Genomic DNA, 12,991 nt, shown 5'->3' with positions numbered 1-12,991 from the left:
ACAATATAGTGATTCAACAATGTTAGTTTTATGTATAAAACCATGTTAGTTTTAGGTGAACAATATAGTGATTCAACAATGTTAGTTTTATGTATAAAACCATGTTAGTTTTAGGTGTACAATATAGTGATTCAACAATTCTATACATTACTCAATGCTCATCATAAGGGATCTTAATCCCTTTCACCTAATTCACCCATCCTCACCACCACCCCTCTGGTAACCCTCAATTTTTTCTCTATGGTTAAGAGCCTTTTTTGTTGTGGTTTCTCTTTTTTTGTCTTATTTGTTTTGTTTCTTAAATTACACATATGAGTGAAGTCATATGGTATTTATATCTCTTTTTTCTCTTAACACTTTCAAGAATTTGTGTGTTTAGATTGGGTTCACATGGATAATCAAGGATAATTTTCCCATCTCCAGGTCTGCTCCCTTAATCACATCTGCAAGGTCCATTCTGCCACATTAGGTTACATATTCACAAGTTCCAGGATTAGGCTGTGGACATCTGTAGGGGGCCAGTGTTCTGCCTACCATATATATCCATATCCATACAAACATTTGGTTATTGCAGCATAATGCAACCTCTTCCCACTAAACTAGATGAAAAGCTCCTTGAATACAGAGCCTGTACCTTATACATTTCTGAGTCCTGCTTAGCATATAGCACATTATTTTGTGTGTATTACATAACTATATTTTTCTGGTTTGTAACTGTCATTTCCTTAACACCAAACTCTAACAACAGACATACAGGTCAAAGGATGGCTTTCATGTATTTTTTTAAATCTTTAGTTTGTTGCCTATACATAGTAAACAGTGGAAAAGGTACCTGACTCATCTTTACATGGACTATATCTGCTTTGCCTACACAGCAGTAGAGCACAGCATGGACCTATGGAATCTTCCTTCATTCTTTCTGCTTTCCACTTCCAATTGCCATCCTATTGTTTAACATCAGAATGCTCTACTGGCAACTCAGGTGATATAAAATTAGTTTAGGTATGCCATCTAATGGCATTTTAAGGAAGTATTCATTTTTTACTGAGTGATACTTAGTTTACTGAGTATAGCCATCCGTCTACAATCCTCAGTAACAGGTGAAACAAAGCAATGGGAAACTGAAGTTTGCTAATGATTTGAAAACATCATTATAACTAGTAGTGTGAATCCTTTTCCAGCTCAACTTGAACCAAAGTTGTTCATAAAAAAAACTTTCTGATTTGAAGCTTTTTATGAATTTTTATTAATCAGACTCCTGTGACTGATTTAATTTCATGACTAACTTACTTAAATTGAAAAAGTTACTTGGTGCCATCTTCAATATGCATTATATTAAATCCCTGCCAATTATTAATTATAATTATGTAGCATCATAGAAAAAGAAAAGGCAGAGGTCTCAAGCTAGGTTGTGCATCACTATCCCCTGGAGAGCTTAGAACAATAACAACGTGCCTGGCCATGAAGAGATCTAACTGGTCTGGATGGGACTAAAATCCCAAGGCTCCCAGGTGAATAGAATGTATAGCCAGCTAGGAACCTGGACACTGGTATGAGACGTAGCTGAGCATCTAATTTGGGTCCTTTTCCCTGAATGAAAAAAAGAACCCAATAATATGGGATTATTGAGTTATGATTTCTTTTTTTACCAAAAAAAATTAAAATAAAAAGTAGAACTAAGAAAAAGCCATTGGCAAAGGATTCTAGTCATTAGGCTTTTCTTTACTATAAGTTTTGCTTTATTTCTTCTATTTACCCCTTTTATTGAGATGCCCTATTTTGGAAAGGAGCCAAAAGACATACTATCACAAGCTAAAGGCATTAGTATATATGGTGTTTCAACTGGGATTTAAAAAAATCTTTTAAAGAAGTCGCAAAGGCATGTAATCTTCTATTCCAGTGGCTCATTCTTTACATTTGCTGAGTCCTTCTCAGTCTCCGGGGCTCTGGGATATGAGATTCCAGGTCAGCTTTAGCTGTCTGGGTTCACTCAACATGTAGGATGGAACATACCTATCAGTAGCTTCAGGGGTATTGTGATCATTGGTGCTCATTTTATTATGCCTCAAAACTTATAAATACATTCTCCAGTATGTATCAAATGTTTTGTGATACTTTTTTTTTCAATAAAAGAATAGCTCTAAGCTCTAGGAATGATGTTAGAAGTTTCTTTTAAATGGGGAACATTTGAGGACCACCTGATTTTCCAGAATTTCCACAGATTTTTTTCTCTCTAGCCTGTTCTAGTTAGGATCAGAACTTAAGTAGCTTTAGGGTTGGAAAGCTGCTTCAGCCATGTTGATCTATATCCTCTTTGTCATCTTTCGTTAAAATTAGAAGATAATTAATAAAGTTTATCCTGATCAACAAGGAAAAACTAATCTTCTTAGCCAAACACATGTTGGGAGAATCAATCTGTGTGGGCCAGGAGCAACCGGTACTTTTTACTGGGTGAGCCAAGGATACAGGCTCTGACTGCTGTTTACATGGGCCATTTCTCAGAATTATGTTTGCAGTAAGGAACCTGAGAGATGAAGTAACATGTCTCACCTAAGAGCAACCTAGATGACCACTCATGGCTAAAGTAGTAGATAATGAACATACACACTCAGGCTGCTTGCAGCGTTGTATCGAGTCTTCCGCCAATATCTGTGAAGCAGCAAAGGATTACATTGTTAACCTGCCAGATGGGTAAAATCACAGAGCCTGCCAGTTTGAGCGACAAGGAAGAGATACTAACAGAGACATGGCATTCTGAAAGCCAAAGGACATTCTGAAAGGGACCTCATTGGTTGGGTTATTAGATATGAAAAGGCTTTCTGGGATCTGGTAGGAAATTGTCTCACCCAGGTGGTGGTAAGAATGGGAAGGAATAAGAAGGGTCTCTCACTGTCCAGTGGGTTAAATGGCGCTGAACAACAAAAGGTAGAATTCAAATAAGCTGCCCTGGGGGTGCTGTGATTGTGGCCTGTTGTCCTGTGGAGTGGGAGAGGGAAAGAATGTTACCAAGAAGATGGGGTAGCAAGTCCCACAGCCCTGCCAAAAGGCCTGGCAATGTGGCTGTAGCTGAAGGGAGGCCCTTTGAAATGGAGAAGAAATGCAAAGCCTTGCTTACTGGCACTCAGCTACTCTCTCGTCCCAACTTCAGTTGCTTTAGGGAGGAAGGTTAGATATGCTGAAGAACTTCATTCAGAGAGGAGAGAGGAGGAATTCAACTGTTTATAGCTCCGTTGGATACAGGTGCCCAAGTACACTTGGTCCCATGTGGGGAGGGTGAACTCAGCACCAGGATGGCTTTAAGAGCTGAGGGTGCAAGGCCGAGCAACGACCCAGTAGAGGCTAAAAGAATGAGGGCCCTGAACACCAGTTACCTCCAGCAACCAGGGGTGTGCCGGGGAGGAAGCAGCATCAATTCTGGAATGAGGAGCCAAAGGGCAAAAGGCTGTCCTTGTCCCTTTGCACTCCCCATCGTCTGCAGCTGTGAGACAGTATAGTCTCCTTAACTTCGGAGATAACCTCAGCTAGGACAACTGTTTAACCCCTGTGTTAAATTCTTTGGTCTGTGTTCCCATGGGGGAAAAAAAAGCATTGGAATTCAACTGATAAGAGTTTGAGCAACATTTGCAGTAAGAAAGGGAAATGAAAGTGACCCTTGAGCCAATTCAGGATACTGCAGTTATGTCCCCTGCATATAAATGTATAATGAAATTGATGTGTTACTTGCTTATATTGTAAATATTCATAGTAATAAAGAGACATTCTCTCATTCAGGGATTCCCTGACCCCTTCCAGGTGGTCTTTTAGAAACAATATAGAGTCCCAAGGAGAAAAAGAGAAAAATCACAGCCAATCACCACCTGCAAACACAGGCACCAAATACCTCCTAGTTTCTGGGGCTGCTATAACAAAGCACACCACAAATTAGGTGGCTTAACAACAGAAATTTATTGTCTCCATTCCAGAGGCTAGAAGTCCAAAATTAAGGTGTCAGCAGGGTTGGTTCCTTTCCAGGGCTGTGTGAGGATCTGTTCCACACCTCTCTCCTTGCCTCATAAATAGCTGCTTCATAGCCCCACAGCATCCTCTCTGTAGGCACACCTCTGTCCAAATTTCCCCATTTTATGAGGACAGCAGTCATATATTGGATTAGGGCTCATCCTAATGACTTCATTTTAACTTGATTGACTCTGTAAAGACTCTCTCTCCAAATATATCATTCTGAGATAGCAGGGGTTAGGACTTTAACTTAATTAAGAATAGTGGGAAGGACACACAGTTCAACCCACAGCATACTCCTTTCAAAAAGGGGAGGCAGCTACTGGCTACAACTGAGCTCTTGTTAAAAATGAATATCTGACCCATGGAGGCTTGTGGCTCTCCAGCCTCAACCCCATCTTGGGGTGGGTCAACTAGGACATGACAATTATAAGGAAAGGGCCTGTTTGCTGGTCAAATAAAGACATAGTTGAGGGTATGACTGGCCTGGCCCTACTGTCACCTCAGTTTTGCATAAAGGAGTAGTAGCTACCCCTTTGGGAAAATCTTCAGCTCCTACTCTGCCACATGAAGTAGAGCTACTGGCTTAACAGGGCCCTTGGATCCACAGAGATTCTCACAAATGCATGGGCCTGGTTTACCTTTGGTTCAGCTAAGCTGGAAAACTGACGGTGCCAATAGTGCTCCTGCTCGTTTGAACTCAGCACTAGCTATACTGGTCACTGCGATCAGTGGGCCGAAATCAAGGCTGGTCGGCTGGGCTGAGGGGCAGATTGTTGGGAGGTGTAACTGTACATGGGCCCTGAATGTCCCCACACATTCTTGCTGAGTAGGCCAAGAATGCAAGGCCCAGACTGTTCTTTACAGGCCATTTGTCTGGGTTGTGTTTACAGTAAATGACCTTCAAGGATAAGGTCAAGTCTTCCCCCAACTCTTCTGGCTCACTAACCACTATAAAAGCAGTAGATTCCCCAAGCCCAGTGTTCCTCAAATGTGCCATACACCCATTGAGTGCACAGCACCCATTTAAGTCCATCTTAATCACCTCTATGAGACTTGAGGGACATAGGGATACTCATACCAACCTCATGATCATATTGCTCACTGTGCTATGAGTAATGAAGTCCTTTGTCTCTGATGGAAGTATCTCCTATATTCTGCCAGCGTCCATGAAACAGTAACAGGCTAATTAACGAGCTTGCAGGTGGAATACAATCCCAGACCTTCACATATTCTGACTTCACTGATGTAAAAGTCTGTAGTTTCCAAAGGTCTTGGATAAGAGTTCTCTGGGTGTATGACATTCTTGGCTGGTGTGTATGCCTAATGTTTGGTCCTCCCCTATGTCATTCTGTTCTGTTACAACAATTCAGTTCCCAATCTTTAAATTGTTCCATTCTCCCAAAAGAAATCATTATCCTGCAGAAGACACTCTTCATAGCAATAATAACAGTAGCAACAACTAATACTTTTAAAGTGAGAGACACTGTCCTGAAGACTTGAGGCATTGTTCTGTGCTCTATACATTGTATACATTGTTCTGTATACTCTCTGTACACTACCGTTATTACTCTTCAAAACAACCCTCTGAAGGGGATACTGTCATCTCCAGTTGACAGACTAGTAAACTGAGGCCCACATCATACTGTCAGCGAAGGGTAGAGTGGGATTCAAACCTAGTTAGTCTGGCTTTAGTCCTTACTTTTAATCATTCGCCATACTGCCTCACAGTAGGATCTTTTACTCCCAGGGCCATATTGAACCCCAAAGGTCAAGAGATCTTCATTTGAAATCTTAGGAAAATAATTTTAGTCAAACTTTTAACACTTGACTATGACATCCAACAATTTAAAATCCTTTTTGACAACTGATATTAGGCAATCAGACAATCTTCTACTTTGCTTTGATCTTTTCTATCTAGCCTATGTATAAACCCAGTGTCAAGTTTTTACCCTGTATATTAATTTCCTATTGTCACTATAACAAATTATCAATGTTAGTGGCTTAAAACAACATAAATTTATTATCTTATAGTTCTGCAGTCAGAAATCCAAAGTGGGTGGCTGGTGAGATTGTACTCCCTCTCTCAGCTCTAGGAGAGAATCCATATACTTTCTTTTTCCAGCTCCTAGAGGCTACCTGAATTCCTTTGCCATTCATTAGAATACATCCTTGTATTCTTTATAAGGACCTTTGTGATTACCTTGAGCCCATCCAGATAATCTAGGATAACCCAGAATCTTCCCTATCACAAACTCCTTAACTTAATCACATTGCAAAGTCCCTTTTGCTATGAAAGGCAAGGTGTTCACAGAGGATTAGGTTGCAGATACGTGGTGAGGGGAGCGGCCTCATTCTACCTACCCTACACTCTAAGCGGGTATGTCTTACTTCAGGATGGAAATTTTTAAAAAGTATCTGGATTGGAGATCTAAACACACCCATTCACCAGATAATTAATAGTGCATTTCATCTTGATCCTGAGGATAGAGCCCCCAAGAATATTTTACCTTTTGAGGTCAAAGAGAACAGTACTTCTGGAGTACATGTCACAGAAACTTTAACCACTGTAACAACATAAAAGCTTAATTATTTGAAAATGTACCTGGAGTCGAGCATTCATAAGCATAAACTCCTGTTGGTTTTTCATGTTTTCACTCATGGATTTTGAAAATATAAATCCCATCTTGACCTAAAATGTGAAAAAGCAAAGAGGCTTAAAACAATACAGTTTACGTATATCCTCATATGCTCTGCTTTGGGCTACCGTAAGCTTATAACAATGTAAAAAGAAAAAAATAAGACAGATTTCCTGGGAACACGGTGTAGATTATAGTTCTTGCTTCTAACTAGCTGTCTGATCTTGGGCAAACATAACCAGCCTGCTCAACATTTGCTCACCTAAGACCAGGGGACTAAACTTAGACAACTTCCAAAATCTTCTCCTGCCCTATAGCCATACAGCTCCATGTTTCTAATTTTTCTTCCCACTGTAAATCTTAGAGAACTGAATGCTTACAAACGAACAAAGAGACCACTCTTTTCTGTGAGCGACAGGGTGGACACCATCCATTCTCTGACATCCTATACAGCTGGATGACAGAAACTTTGCTTTTGAGAAGGGGTGATTCAGAAGATGCATTGTACTCCTTGAGGAGAGATTTCTCTGTGCTCCTTGCATTTGTGTTTTAGGGAGTTTTAGGTGTCTCAAGGTCACTATGTCAGTACTCTTGCTGTAATCCCTGCCTCTCTCCTACAGTACCCCTTATTCTGTCATGCACTGCTAATATCCCTTAGTCTTCCTCTTCTGGCTTCACCTTTGTTCTCTTCAGGCTACTGCCGAAGTTCTCAAGAGGGGAAGAACAAAATGATACTTAAATGTCCTGAGAAAAGCAATTTTTAAATGAATACATGGCATTGCCTGTCTTATTTATCTTACTTAAGAAGTTCTTGGGGCACCTGGGCAGCTCAGTGGGTTAAGCCTCTGCCTTTGGCTCAGGTCATGAGCTCAGGGTCCTGGGATCGAGCACCACATCAGCCTCTGTGCTCAGCGGTGAGCCTGCTTCCTCTTCTCTCTCTGCCTGCCTCTCTGCCTACTTGTGATCTCTGTCTGTTAAAGAAATAAATAAAATCTTAAAAGAAAAAAAAGTTCTTAAGTGGGCCATCACTTCTAGGGGGCCCAAATTTCAATTTTTTGTTCTTAATCCAATTGTATAGTTACAGAAGGCCTTCAGTTAGTTGTTAATTTTACTTTCAGAAGACTGCAAAACTCAGGGATGTTACAACTGCTCTATTTCCAGTAATATTACTGGTTTTCTTTGGTAAGCTACTCAGAAGGGTTGTGAACCTTAGGTCAGAGTGGTCAGTCTCAATGCTTTCTACCCCAAATTCACACTCTTCTGTGAGAAACCAGCAGAGCTTCTATTTTTCCCTATCCTCATCAGGAAGTAGTAGGTTCTGGTTAACTGAGGAGAAGATACTGGGGGAAGGAAGGGCATTTCATGCCAGATAGGTAGAATGTGTTATCCTTGCTAATTTGGCTCCGCGTGAGTGGGAACTGCAAGCCATCCTCAGTGTCTTCCCTGTATTATGGCCAAGGTTGCATCTTTGAATGATAGGAACCTCTGAGCCAGAGTCAGCCTCAATGATGGACATAGGAAACTGAACTGTACAGAACAGGCAGGTCATGAGGTTTCCCTGTCCCTCTGCCACTGCCCCACTCCATCCTCTCTGTCCAGAGAGTTAGAGGCCACCGCATGAGGATAGGGAGACCTTACAGAAGTTCTTTCCTTTCTGCAGACTTTGACACCACCCCTCCCCCACAAGTCAGCTGTCTCCAACAGCAGACCAAAACTTGCTTGAAGGAAGGAGCAATGTTTTCCATCTGGGCAGTCCCCATAACGTCTTTTTCCCATAAATGTTTGCATAGAGCATGACTGGTACAAGAGAAACCTAGCTCAGGTCACTTTCCATTCCTTTTTTTTCTGTGCATAGGAGTAGATGATTGAATTTTTCCATATGTTGTAAACATTATAAAGGAAACAACTGTCCTCTAATCCTACTCCTACACATACACACCATTTATCACAGAACTATGTCTCTTAGAGGGCTCCTGTTTATAAGGGGGTGGGACCTCTCCTGAAGTGGAGAGATAGTCCTCATGTGAGCCCTCTAGGGAAGAGAAACTATCTGGAAGGTTAGGGTGTAGACTTACCTGGTTTTGGACCTTGGTTTCTTGAGTCTGGATGGTATTTTGGATGTGTCAGAGAACACTCCCACGGGTTAAAGGTAGAATCCAAGCAGGGTGAAGAACTTCCCTCTTTTCCTCAACAGAAACCACAACTGAAAGTGAGTGTACAACACCTTGTGAACTATGCCCTGGGGTTCAGTATTGTCAACTTCCGTCTCCTTCCCCATCCTAACAAAGCCATTTTCCAAAGTCTAGGAGGTTCCTTAGGACGCCCAGAATACTCTCAGCTTTCTCTCTATAAAATCAAGCAAGAGTGATCTTGTAATAGGGACAATTTTGAACTCACTCAATTGAATAAGGTTAAGTCCTTCAAAAATTCCAGCACTTTATCACTGGTGACAAATGTTTCACTATTTACAACTAAGATACCAGTGTGTCTCAGAGGGCTTAGAGTGCTGATTTGGTCTCTTCTGCCTTCATTTTTCCTTTGATTATTCCTGAGACCTTAGAAAGGGCTCTTTAATGCCCCAGCCCCTTTCGTCTGTGCCATAGTTTACAATGGGAAGGGGTACTTCTGAGGAGTGCAGGGGCAGCAAGCTCCAGGCAGCCTTCCTCCAGTCACCCTGGGAACAAGGATTTTATTTTACTTACTGAAAAAGAGAGAGAGAGAGAGAGAGAAGTTCATGACCCATGACCTCTTGTCATCCACATGTCTGTGCTGATTAATTTCCTGATCAGATAACACATTACACACATTTATGACTGGTGGCATAATTTCATTCGGTTTCTGTTTTTTTTTTTATGTTCCATTCAAACTGGGCCACTTCCCCTAAGTATTCCAGCTCTGAACCAACCTACAGCTTCCGGGAGGTTTTCCCTAGTGTAGACCCATTGTTGTAACTCGGGTATTTCCTGCAGTCCTGAGATTATTTCCGTTAAAAATGCCCTGCCTACTTTCCCCCAACTGCGTTACATTGATACGGGAGGGGCCAGGAGTCCTTCCGAGCGGTCTTTGGAAGCGAGGCTGGAGATACAGGTCAGCCCTGGGGGAGGGAGGGGAGCCAACTGGAGGTGCTCCCAAGGAGTGGGCCAGCGCGGCCCGGCGGCCCGGCCCCCCCACCCCAGCTCTCGGAATGCGGGCTGTCCGACCGGCGCTCACTCACTGGGCCCCAGGCGGCGGAGGTGCGGAGGGACCGTACTCGCTGCAAAGGCCTGCAGACCCCGGGGATCCCGTTGATCGCGACTGGGCCGGGACTCGCCAGGCAGAGCCTCGGGCGGGTCTGGACGGCCTAGACAGGGACGCCAAAGCTCGGCCAATCAGGGCAGCGCTTGCTTCCTTAAAGGGGCCGCTCGCCCGACTGAGGCCTGGTGTGTGCTTTCCGGCCAGGCGCGGGGACTGCAGAGGCAAATTCAAACCAACAGCGGCTTAGCTGTCAGACTTCGAGGGGACCAAGAGGAAGCAGAATGAAAATCTCACATAACGGCCTCAGTGAGGTCCCTGAGTTACCCGAGTATGTGAGAAATCCATGCTTCCGTGCCGAGCTGAGCCATCTCACTGTTATTCTCCAGAAATGGTGTTAGCCACCACGGTTGTGTCAGTTTCCCAGAAGAGAATGTGTCTCGTGAGAGGTTGTCCCTTAAACATAAAATCCACAGTTGCAAACATTTTTTTTAAAATTGAAGTTGAGTTGACACACAATGTTACTTTAGTGTCGAGTGTACAACATGGTGATTTGACAAGTCTATACCTTATTCTGTGTTTACCACCATACAACCTGACCACCGTACCAATGACCATGTTCCCTCCCTGTACCTTTCACACTTGTGACTTATTCACTCCAGCACTGGAAGCCTGTACCTCTCACTCCCCTTCACGCATTTTGCCCATCTCCCTTACCTACTCCGGTCTGGCAACCATCTGCTTCTTCTTCTCTGTATTTCTCTGTATTCATAGGTCCGATTTTGCTTTTGTTTTTTTATTCATTTGTTTTTTAGATTCCACATATAAGTGAAATCATATGATATTTGTCTTTCTCTGTCTGACTTATTTCACTTAGCATAATAACATCTATGTCTATCCATGGTTACAAATGGGAAGATCTCAATTCTTTTTTTATGGATGAGTAGTATTCCTGTGTGTATGTGTGTGTGTGTGTGTGTGTGTACACGTATACACCACCTCTTCTTTATCCATTCATCTACTGATGGATGCTTGGGTTGCTTTCGTATGTTGATTAGTATAAATAGTGCTGCCATGAACAGGGATAGGTATATCTTTTTGAATTAGTGTTCTCATTTTCTTTGGGTAAACACCCAGTAGTGTAATTACTGGATCATATGGTAATTCTAATTTTAATTTTTTGAGGAAACTCCATATTGTTTCCCACAGTGGCTACACCAGTTTGCGTTCCCACCAACAGTGCACGAGATTTCCTTTTCCTACACATTCTTGCAAATACTTATTATTTCTTGTCTTTTTTGATTCTGGCCATTCTTACATATGTAACGTGGTATCTCATTGTGGTTTTGATTTACATTCCCTTGATGATTAGTGATGTTGAGTGTCTTTTCACATGTCTCTTGACCATCTGTATGTCTGCTTTGGAAAAATGTCTATTCAGGTCATTTGCCCATTTTTAATTGGATTGTTTATTTTTTGGTGTTAATTGTATAAGTTCTTTATAAATTTTGGATATTAAGCCCTTATTAGATGTATCATTTGCAAATATCTTCTCCCAGTTGGTAGGTTGCCTTTTTATTTTGCTGTGCAAAAAGCTTTTTATTTTGGTGTAGTCCCAATAGTTTATGTTTGCTTTTGTTTCCCTTGCCTGAGGAGATGTATGTAGGAAAATGTATTAAGGCCAATGTCAAAGAAATCACTGCCTATGCTTTGTGCTAGGAGTTCTGTGGTTTCATGTCTCATATTTAGATCTATAATCCATTTTGAGTTTATTTTTGTGTGTAGTGTAAGAAAGTGGTTCAGCTTCATTGTTTTGCATGTTGCTGTCCAGTTTCGCAGTACCATTTATTGAAGAGACTTTCATTTCCCCACTCTATATTCTTGCCTCCTTTGTTGTAGATTAATTGCCCATAAAAATGAGGGTTTATTTATGGGCTCTATATTCTGTTCCATTGATCTGTGTGTCTATTCTTGTGCAGTTTCACACTGTTACTACTTATGCTACCGTTTTGAAGTGTATCTTAAAATCTAGGATTGTAATATGTCCAGCTTTGTTCTTCTTTCACTAGATTGCTTTGGCTTTTCAGGGTCTTTTCTTTGTAGTTCCATACACATCTTAGTATTAATTTGTTCTAGTTCTGTGTAAAACACTGTAGACATAGATGTTATTATGCTAAGTTAAATAAGTCAGTGGGTATTTTGATAGAGATTGTATTGAAATTATAGACTGCTTTGGGTAGTATGGACATTTTAACAATATTAATTCTTCCAATTCATGAGCATGGAACATCTTTCCATTTGTTGTGTTATTTTAATTTTCTTTCATGAGTGATTTATAGTTTTCAGAGTGCAGGTCTTTCACCTCCTTGGTTAAGTTTATTACTAGTCGTCTTATTCTTTTTGGTACAATTATAAATGGAATTGTTTTCTTAATTTCTCTTTCTGCTACTTATTGATGTTAAAAAATGCACTGATTACTGTATGTTAACTTTGTATCCTGCAACTTTACTTAATTTATTAGTTCTCATGGTTTTTTCTTTGTGGAGACTTTAGGGTTTTCTATGTACAGTACCATGTCATCTGCAAATAGTGACAGTTTATCTTCTTTCTTACCAATTTGGAAGCTTTTTGTTTCTTTTTCTTGTCTGATTGCTGTGGCTAGAACTTCGAGTATGAATAAAAGTGGCAAGAGTGTACAGCCTAGTCTTATTCTTTTTTTTTTTTTTTAAGATTTTATTTCTTTATTTGTCAGAGAGAGAGAGAGGGAGAGAGAGCAAGCACACGCAGACAGAACGGCAGGCAGAGGCAGAGGGAGAAGCAGGCTCCCCGATGAGCAAGGAGCCCGATGCGGGACTCGATCCCAGGACGCTGGGATCATGACCTGAGCCGAAGGCAGCTGCTTAACCAACTGAGCCACCCAGGCGTCCCCTTAGTCTTATTCTTGATCTTAGAGGAAAATTCTGTTTTTCACTACTGAGTATAAATGTTAGCTATGAGTTTTTAATATATGGCCTTTATTATGTTAACATATTTCCCTCTAAACCCACTTTGTTGAGAGTTTTCACAGTTATCAACATTTTAAATGGATTTTCTGTTTGCAGAATAGGTTTAATGTTGAAGTTGGA

General features: G+C 41.3%; 1 protein-coding gene across 7 annotated transcripts in view; it reads right to left on the bottom strand.

The window, feature by feature from the left end:
- LOC111153610 (plasminogen receptor (KT)) overlaps window positions 1-9,981 on the bottom strand; it is a 75,391-nt gene extending 65,410 nt beyond the window's left edge. For 2 of the 7 annotated variants that reach the window (XM_022512736.1, XM_022512742.1), the window contains exons 1-2: window positions 8,711-9,777; window positions 6,602-6,688 (exon numbers count right to left, since the gene is read on the bottom strand). In XM_022512736.1, the coding sequence (XP_022368444.1) occupies window positions 6,602-6,682 (81 nt within the window). In that variant the 5' untranslated portion in view covers window positions 6,683-6,688; window positions 8,711-9,777. Of the gene's footprint in view, window positions 1-2,550; window positions 2,650-6,601; window positions 6,689-8,710; window positions 9,778-9,849 lie in introns of those variants that run through there. The other 5 variants (XM_022512743.1, XM_022512737.1, XM_022512738.1 and 2 more) reach the window with 5 other exon arrangements.
- Between the last annotated feature and the right edge of the window lie 3,010 nt (window positions 9,982-12,991).

Source organism: Enhydra lutris, unplaced genomic scaffold (genome assembly GCF_002288905.1).
Source record: "Enhydra lutris kenyoni isolate GAN:26980312 unplaced genomic scaffold, ASM228890v2 scaffoldscaffold33, whole genome shotgun sequence".
Classification (NCBI taxonomy): Eukaryota; Metazoa; Chordata; class Mammalia; order Carnivora; family Mustelidae; genus Enhydra; species Enhydra lutris.
The sequence above is the reverse complement of the archived record's forward strand: the minus strand, read 5'-3'. Positions and strand labels throughout refer to the sequence as shown.